This window comes from Genypterus blacodes, unplaced genomic scaffold (assembly GCF_046128005.1).
Source record: "Genypterus blacodes isolate CSIRO-AG114 ecotype Tasmania unplaced genomic scaffold, CSIRO-AGI_Gbla_v1 ptg000280l_1, whole genome shotgun sequence".
Classification (NCBI taxonomy): domain Eukaryota; kingdom Metazoa; phylum Chordata; class Actinopteri; order Ophidiiformes; family Ophidiidae; genus Genypterus; species Genypterus blacodes.
The window spans coordinates 2,501-12,213 of NW_027467071.1; the positions used below are offsets into that span (position 1 = coordinate 2,501).

Below are 9,713 nucleotides of genomic sequence, written 5' to 3' on the forward strand. Positions count from 1 at the left end.
TTGAGCGTACGAGTGTCACAGTTTGTCATCTTTAAGTGGAATAGTGTGCGACTGCAGGACAACAACAAAAAAGCTTCATCGGTCCCTATGGATAAATTCTCTTTTTCTGACCCTGCCCTCCAAAGACAGAGGTCAGAGGTCAAAGAACAGCCTCCCTGCAGCAGGGCGTCAGAGTGAGCCGAGTCCTCCCACTGAGGGACGACCTGGAGGATCCAGTCCATGTCACCGCACAGAGCATTACAAGTTGAGTGAAGTTGGGATAATGGAATCACAAATGAGAGTTTTAGAAGAGCTTATTAGGAAAGAGTTCATTTTTAATGTCATATCTCTATTTTGGGAGAATGAAGTCATTACCTTAAGTACCTACAGTGCAGTGAAGAAGACTGATGAAGCTCTGAGCCTCAGCAGCTCAGATCCCACTGACACACAATCATTAACTCAACTCATAGTTACCAAGGAGGAAAATGCTCTGGGATGCTGGACAATACAACCACACACACACACACACACACACACACACACACACACACACACACACACACACACAGGTTTGTCTGACCTGGACGCTGTAGTGTGTGTCCTCGTCCAGGTCCCACAGGACGCACCAGCGGCTGGACGTGTTCACCTCCCGGATGGAGCGCTGCATCAGGCCGTCCTGCCGCTGGAGACACAAAACAAAAGCCTTCACACTGAGCAGCCAGGTGAGTGTGTAACCGCCTGCACACACACACACACACACACACACACACACACACACTCACACACTTTGACTCCGCTTTCTCCTGCGCCTCATTTGAATTGCAAGACTTAACTGTCAGATTTATTGGTGGAGTTTGAAGAATGAACTCCCATCACACCATCACATTACATCACCGCCAAGCTTCACTGTCCCACGGGGAGGAATGAGGTAACTGGGCGACGTAAAAGCAGCAATCAGGAATCCAGAATGAGCGGAGAGATTAGAGGCATGAACTCCCGGAGACACGACCTCCTCTCGGCCCTACGCTCAGGTATCGGGCCAATCGTGTCCGCGGAGAGTAAACGTGTCTTTAAAACGTCAATAAATACTCCACACGTCCGAGAGAAGAGAGCAGGCGGAGGCAAACCTTCGCCGGCTCTGGCAGCTCAGCTAAGCAAAGAGGCAATTAGCAGAAGCTTTATGAGCCCGCGGCACAGAAACGGCCAGGACTCCTCTTAGAGCAGATAACAGGCTCGTTCATCACCGCCGCCTCTGACTCCACCTTTATTCTGCTGAGGATGGGAGATTTGGGGGATTTCTCTCAGTCTGACACACACACACACACACACACACACACACACACACCGCTTGACTTGAATTTGTAGAATGTGCGTGTCACTTGAGGCCGCCTTTGAACCTAATGATGACACAATAATTAGTTTGAACCACGGAGGTCAGTCAGCAGCTTCCTGCTAAAATAAAAGCCGTGTGTTCGCAAGATGCAATACCTTTAATAACCAGGAGGGGCAGCGATGTCATGGGAGGTGACAGTGTTGCTCTGTCTCTGTCTCTCTCGTCTCTGTTAGCAGTAAAATGCCGATCTTGGAGTAATTAACCAAATATTCCAATGCCAAACAAGCAGAAGGGACATTTGGCTCCCTGGTGGACGTATTTGGGCTTTTTGTCTTCCAGATTGATGGAAATTGCAGTACACAGGTTAGCGTCATAGCAACGCTGCTTCCATTGCAACTGAGTGCAGAAGTGTGTATGTAGGCCCAATACCATCATGTTAGAATGATGTGGTTCATAGAATAACAGTCTTTGGCCATGAGACAACACAGTCAATGTGCCAGTAGAGGTCAGTAGAGGTCAGTAGAGGTCACAGATCATGCAGTGTTTCCTCCACAGCAGCTGTCTGAGCCGTCGTGCTCAGTGGAGCCAGAGTGGCGGTGCTCCCTGCAGGGAGCCAGGCTGGAATCTACAGGTGGAGACACATTTGGTTACCAAACTATTTTTACACCGAGACACAAATCCTGCGGTGACGAATGAGCGTGTATTCATGGATCAAGTTCCTCCTCATCCTCTGACTGATATGCATCTATCAGCAGGAGCCGCATGGAGTTACTGGCTCTGTTTCCAGCCACACACACACACACACACACGGAGCATTGATTAATACGGCGTTCATGACAGCTGAGAACTCATGAATCAGAGCAGGGATTCTTGGCTCGCCTCACATTTACAATATTAAACTGGGTCTGTGTGTGTGTGTGTGTGTGTGTGTGTGTGTGTGTGTGTGTGCGTGTGTGATTATCCGTGGTGTGAAGGCTCATTGCGTAACGTGTGAATCAGTGTGAGCTCTGGGGTTTGGAGACGTTCTGGATCCTCAGCCTGTTTGTGAGTTTCTCCTGTAAGTGAACGCACAAACAGCACACAGGAGCGACTGAGTGAAGAAACAGATGCTCTTAGTGTGTAACATTCATTTATGTGAGAACTCAAGTCCATTCCAAAACTTTAACACAACTCTCCATAGCTGAGTAAAGCTCTCTGTAGCGTTACTATGGCTACGCTCATTAGCCTATCAATGCTAATATGCTCCTTCTTCTGACCCAACAAGGCTGAACCACAACATCAATCAGTTTACTGGATCTGAGCAAAAACACTACATTTGCACTGAAACTATAGAAGAGTCACAAGTAAGAAGTGGAACAAAGTGGAACACGACAGCTACAGCAGCTCACAGGTCGGAGGAGCGGGTTTGAACTTGAGTCTGAACCCTGCAGGTGCGACAGATGAGACGTACGACTCTGACAGACCAACTGTAAACTTTGGCAGACTGGGCGTGGTCCAGATTCCTCTTCTGTGCGCTCCTGCTTTTATCTTTGGGTGACGAACGGCAGCAGAGGAGCCGTAAAGCCGAGCACACACACATCTGCCCCGCACCTTTCACATGAATATTTGAGGAAGGCTTTTATGTGTGAAGGTGCAGAGTTAGTTTACGTCCACATCTCCTGTTCTCTCAGAGGAAACAAGCAGAGGAGATGATGGATTCTGCGTTTTTGGCACGGGAGGCCGTCTGACGAGTCGCAGCCAAACCATTCTCGCTAATGGACGCTGGCTCCTCTGTCTGATTGGTCTTTTTTAGCCAAACTCATGGTGGTGAAGCTGATGAAAGAATGAATGAAGAATCTGAGCTGAGTTAGCAGCCGGACCAGAAACCTGCTGACGTGGCCGCGGGACAGAAAGGCTCCGGGTTCCTCCTACGCCATCCCCCGCTAACCAAACAGCAACGCAACTCCACGACAGCACAATTTCCATGATGGTTCCTCTCCTTTCTGATGATGGAGCTGTTTGGAGCGGTTTTGGCCGGAGCCTTTGGTAATCAGGAGATTTGTTTTTTTATTAATCCTGCGTCCCGCTTGACATTAAGGAGCTTCTCAAAGAGTGAAATGTTTATAAGCTAATTCCCCTGACATTCCCCATTTATCTAAGGAGGCTTCTAGTAAATGTCTGATGTCCTGCTGGTTCTAATTCTGTTGCTGAGTATTTAATCACAGCACAGAACCAGAACCAAACATGGATCCAAGAGATTAAAGTGATTCAGTTTCAGTCATTTAAACCACTTCCATTTGTATTGCTGTGACAATAATTGGCCAGCGAGCAGCAAGGGCCCGGCGGAGGAGAGATGGATCAGGACACAGAGGACGGGACACAGACGGTCTGGGTTTAATGAGGTCTGAGGTCTGAGGTCCGTTAGTTTAAGAGCCGTTTAAAGGAGGAGCATCACACACATTTACATCCTCTGGTGTTCAGCTAACTGCCTGTTCTGAAACATCTGAAGTGCTTTGATACGCAAGAAACCTCATCACTCCCTTGCTACAGCGCACGTGCACACTGAGTGAAAACAAATCCTGTCAGGTACCCCCCCCCCTTTGGGTCCCAAGTTCTCATCATGCAAGTAAAGAGTCAAGAATCAAGTCTTCAATGATTAAGACAAGTTAGTACGATCAGAATGAGACCAACACACACACACACACACACACACACACACACACACTGGCTACTGTACCTGCTGTGAGATGGCGTAGCCGATGACAGTGTCTCCCTGAGGAACATTCCAGGTCACCATGGCCGAGTGCGCCCTCAGCTGGGTGACCGACACGTTCACCGGGGCGGCTGGCACAGCTGTTCACACACACACACACAGACACACACACGGAAACACACACACACACACACACACACGCTTGTATTACTCTATTTGTTTTGAGGTGACGACATATTGCTGCGTCCATTCATTCAGGTTTGCCAATAAAAGAGGCAAAGCTGGAGCCAAACTGAGTGACAAGTATTCAACCAATGTGTTTCTCCTCCCACAGGAAATCACAGAAGACTCGGGAACATTTGAGGAAAGTGCATTTCTCCCTTTAAGGCAGGAGGACACATGAAAAATGAATATGCCTCCATGAGTAAAGTGCTTCATGGAGGCATACCTCCCTCCAGGCTGGAACACTCAAGGTTTGGCTTTATTATAGACTTCTGTAGGACAAGACGGCAAAACTCCCAACAGATTATAACAAACATTACATCACCGCACAGACAAGTCAACTCTTCGTCTCTTTATCTGCCAGTTTTATCAATCAGTTTATAGTTTCTTGTCATTACATAATCTCTGAATCAAACTTTATATTTGCTGTGTTTTGCAGCCACAGCTTGTGTTTACTGGGTTAATGTCTGAATCCTTCACTGAATCCTGGGCTCTTAGTGGACCTCCTGCACACATACACAACATCCGCCCACACACACACGCACACGCACACACACACACACACACACACACACACACACACACACACACCATCAGCAGCAGCCCGTCCCAGTGTCCTTGAGTGAGACACCGGGTCGGACTCTGTCACTGGTTGAGGCTCTGGATTGAAGTGTGTCTGCATGACTCAAATGGAAATGTAGGAGATCATTTGCACAGGATGAGTAACAAACGCACACAAGCACACACACAGACACACACGCACGCACACGGACACGCACACACACACACTTCCTCGCTCATAATGACACTCTAGAGGACTGTAGAACTGATGGGTATTTGAAATGTTCGCAAAGAGAGTGTGAGTGTTTTATACCCATAAATTTAACAGAGAGGGGGGAGGGAGAGAGAGAGAGAGAGGGAGAGAGAGAGAGAGAGAGAGAGAGAGAGAGAGAGAGGGAGAGAGAGGGAGAGAGAGAGAGAGAGAGGGAGAGAGAGAGAGACGGAGAGACAGAGAGAGAGATACTGTATGAGAGAGAGAGAGAGGGAGAGAGAGGGAGAGAGAGAGAGAGAGAGAGAGAGAGAGAGAGAGAGAGAGAGAGAGAGAGAGAGAGAGGGAGCGAGAGGGAGAGAGAGAGACGGAGAGACAGAGAGAAATTACTGTATGAGAGAGAGAGAGAGGGAGAGAGAGGGAGAGAGAGAGACAGAGAGACAGAGAGGGAGACAAAGAGAGAGACATCAAAACAAATTCGTCATATTCCATTACTTTTAGGAGGATAAAGAATGGAAGGAAGGAGGGGAGGGAGGAAAGGAGATGATAGATGATGAGATGAAGAGATGAAGGATGCTCCATCTCTTCATCTATGGAGGGAGGCTCCATCGTCCCTCCATCTCTAGATGCTGATATGATATCTAATGGAATCGACCTTCTGGGTCAGAAGATATTGATGAGTTCAGCTCCTTCACTCTCACTCCTTTAGCTCTCACTCCAGGGATGACTGTGTGTGTGTGTGTGTGTGTGTGTGTGTGTGTGTGTGTGTGTGTGTGCGTGTGTGTGTGTTAAGGAAGAGAGTGTCCACAGCAGCTAATTAGAGCTTCACACCTGGAAAAGGACATGAAGACCCTGACAGCCCACACATTCTCGCTTGTGCATTCCAGATTTGCTACTGAATCACACGCCACCGTGCAGGAGGAGTGACAACAGACACAGCAAAATGACAGCCTTGATCGCCTCTTCATCCTCGACTGAACAAAGCAAAGCAGCGGGCGGCTGGAGTGGCAGCTTCATCTTCTAACTATTCCTCTTCATTCCAAACCGAGCGAATCCGTTCAGCCCGAGTGTCCGGCGCGGGCGAACAAGCTAACGAGCTAACGGCGGCTCGTTATACAAACCAGCCTGCCTGAGCTCCCGCAGGCGAGACCGCCGGCCTGCCAGCAGCCAATCATATCAGAATGACCTCAGGATGATCAATCAGCCCGGAGCATTAATGCAGTTACACTCTGAGTTTGATGAAGTGCTGTAATTTCCTTTTTTCGCTGAATGCCACTTTCCTACCAGTCTGTCTTCTTCTGCTGAAGTTGGTATTCTCCAGCATTTCCCATAATGCCCTTGGACAGACCGCAGGGGTGGAGTTTAATTCCTCTGTAGTGCAGATACAGAGATGTGCACCTGGAACCCTCCGGACACCTGAGCTCTAATCTGCATCTCAGTCACATCGCTGCACCGATGTTCCCCAGGAATCATAAAGCTCCTTCTGTTTTGTGATGCAAATTCAGACTCTGCAGAGGATTTATGGATTTTTCATATAAAAAGTTCCATTTAGGCGATTTGAGCTTCATTTTCCGTGTAAATCAAGACTTTCCTCATAAAGTTAAAGAGGTTTGTTTGAAAGCTACGATTCCAAAAGGTTTCCCCGACCACAGGAAACATGGAGCCCCTCCCCCACAGGACGGGAGTGATGCTGCTAAGCTACTTTGGCTCGTAATGTAGCTAGCTACTTTATAAACAGAATAAGGAAGGCGACTTTAAGCTCTGAGGCGACGTCTTTGATGCCTGGTTGATCATTGAGAGCTTCTGAGAGATGCACAGGAGTCTTAGTAGTAAAGACAGGAGTATATATAAAAATACACACATCTTCCTCCTCCTCCTCTTCCTCCTCCTCCTCCACAGAAACACACATTCACAATCTCGTTCCCTCGTTTCTCTGCCAATGACAGCAACCAACTAACTCCAATCACGTTAGCACTGAGAAATGTAAACCGCTTTCATCTTCCAGCAGAGGGAAAAAGCAGAGCACACACATTCCTACAATTACATTACATGAGGAAGAGGAAGAGGAAGAGGAAGAGGGGGAGGAGGAGAGGCTTAGATAGACTCCGACTGAGACAAAAGAGGGGGAGACGGCACAGAGGCAGAGAGAGAGAGAGAGAGAGAGAGAGAGGAGGGGGAGGATGAAAGACAAGAGGAATCTGACAGAGCGAGAGATAAGTAAGTCAGAGCCAAAGAACAGATGAAGAGAATAAAGCAGGAGAGAGAGAGAGGAGAGGAAGAGGAAGAGGAAGAGGAAGAGGAAGATCAATTGATGGATGGACTGATAGAAGGGAGGGAAGAGGGGGGAAAGGTGGAGGAGGGGGGAGAGGGATGAAGAGGAGGAGGAGGAAGAACATTGATTAAATCATGATATGGCATTAGAGCTCAAACACACACACACACACACACACACACACACACGTACAGAATTGTTTTGATCTCAATTTTAGCCACGTTTTCCCCACGAGCTGAAAGTAAAAGACGTGCCTGGCGCCGGTTGTTTACAGCGGCGGCTCGCTGTCAGACAGGAGTGGAGCGTCTGTGAGTGACGCACGCTCGGGTTTATACGGCCACGCGTCAATCACAGCCAAGTAACCGCCTGCTGATACACACAGACAGTCTAATCTGGCTAATGGACGGCCTGATGGATGGACCTGTGTGTGTGTGTGTGTGTGTGTGTGTGTGTGTGTGTACATAGAGCAAAGTTTTGTTTTTCACCTTTTGTGCCGCTGAACTTCTTCTTTGAGATTAAACTAGAAAGCTAAACAAAACAAAAACAGACTTGATACAGGGGACTTCCGGGTTCCTGGAAATAAAGGACGATAACCGCAGACGCAGACCGACGCATTTCTCCAGGAAGAAAATCTCAAATCCAGATCGATGGATCGTGCATTTATAGTTTTGCTTGTCGAGGGAAAGTCTGCTTCCACTTCCTCTTACATAAGCGTTTGGCCCTCAGGACTGCGTGGGCCGCGTCTGGACTCAGCAGCAGCTCGCCGTCTGTGGAAACGTGCAAACGGACAGACTCAGATCCTGCGGAGGGCTGAGAGCGCGAGTGATGAGTTCAGCCAGAAAAACATCCTGCATGAATAACCAATGAGGACGCCCGGCTCCTCTTCATCAAAGATCTCCCCACACACGTGAAGAGGCCCCGTAAACTCTGCACCTTCTGCCTTTCTGCTCCTTTCTGAACATTATGAGGATTTTTCTTTCAATCCAGAGTTTTATTGCCAGAATGAAACTCCAGGCAATAAGTTATCACAAAGGAATCATCGCTCGTGGCAACAAAAACCGTGTAGGAAATGAATCTATCTCCCCGCAGCGGCCCGTTTCATGAGGAAACAAGCCCGCCATTAAATATGTTAATATGTTAGACGGTTCATGGCGGGTGATCATGGAGTGTGAAGGGTCCCTACAAACCAGGTCAGGTTTGTGATCCTGCTGCAGCAAACAGCATGACATCACTCACTGCTGCTGCTGAGCGGCTAAGAGAGTGGAGGGGTTTGGTGAGAAATTGTGAGAGTTGAAAGGTTAATAAGCCATTTTAAGTAGAGCTTTACAGAGCTCTAACCAGGTCTCACTCAGTGTGATCGTGTTCCTGTAAAGCTCCAACAATCTTACCTCTCCACCAACGTTCAATCAATTTAAATCTTGAGGAGAATGACAAGGCCACACACTTCATCAGCTTCATCAATACACAGGCCTCATAAACACACACCAGCTGGCGTTTGGGGCTCGGCCAAGCGGCCAGGCCAGGTTGATTTGGGTCTGTTTGCCAAATAATGTGCATGAAGTGACATACAGGGACAAAGAGCGGCAAAGGATAATATACATGAATGATTTAAAGGGGGGGGGGGGGGGAGAGAGAGAGAGAGAAAGTCTAACCCCCTCAGACTCATTGGATTATGATCCTGACAGGTTTACAGCAGCTGTTTGTCTGTATGAAATACTGAGCACATATACATTACAGCAACCCTGACTCACACACACACACACACACACACACACACACACACACACACACACACACACAGCTCGGTGGAAGAGGAGAAAGACAAGTTGCCAGGTTAGGATGATATCAGAGGTGTATAATAGCGTAGCAGATGATTTGATTTGATTCTCCACACACTCTGAGCAAGATGATGTAATCAGAGTCTGAGCTGCCGTTCATCGCTACTGTCAAGATGAATGTTGGTCACTTTATGAAGGATGGAAGAATGAAGAGAGAGAGAGAGAAGGAGAGAGAGAGAGAGAGAGAGAGAGAGACTCACTTCCTCCCACCATCCCTGGTGTTTGCCAGCAGGCCAGCAGCAGCAGCACACTGAGGTCCAGGTGAGGAGAGGCGGTCATGACCTCTCCTAACGCGCCTTCACCTCCTCTTCCTCTTCCTCCTCACAATCTTCTCCTTGTTGCTGTTGTTGATTTGTTTTACAGGAACTTTTCGCGCATAATCACTGCTGTTTCCACGCCGCTCTTCACCCTCATGATCTCCTCCTCTTCCTCTCAGTGATTTACCTACAGCTCTCTCTCTCTCTCTCTCTCTCTCTCTCTCTCTCTCACTCGTCGCTCCTCTCTGCAGCTGTCTCGGCCGCCTGCTGCCGGCGCGGCTGCATCTTCCTCCCGCAGGCTGGACGCGCTAACAGGTTGTTCGTCGGCGCCTCCGTCCTCTCACTCTGCCG

The 9,713-nt window shown here is 48.5% G+C and overlaps 1 protein-coding gene across 1 annotated transcript in view; it reads right to left on the bottom strand.

Moving 5' to 3' along the window:
• Positions 1-9,384, bottom strand: part of LOC143017372 (fibronectin type III domain-containing protein 4-like) — a gene marked incomplete at its 3' end in the record, with an annotated part of 10,911 nt that extends 1,527 nt beyond the window's left edge. Inside the window, exons 1-3 of the mRNA XM_076172064.1 lie at positions 9,306-9,384; positions 4,029-4,144; positions 560-661 (exon numbers count right to left, since the gene is read on the bottom strand). Coding sequence (XP_076028179.1) covers positions 560-661; positions 4,029-4,144; positions 9,306-9,384 — 297 coding nt within the window. The remainder of the gene's footprint in view (positions 1-559; positions 662-4,028; positions 4,145-9,305) is intronic.
• Positions 9,385-9,713: the final 329 nt, after the last annotated feature.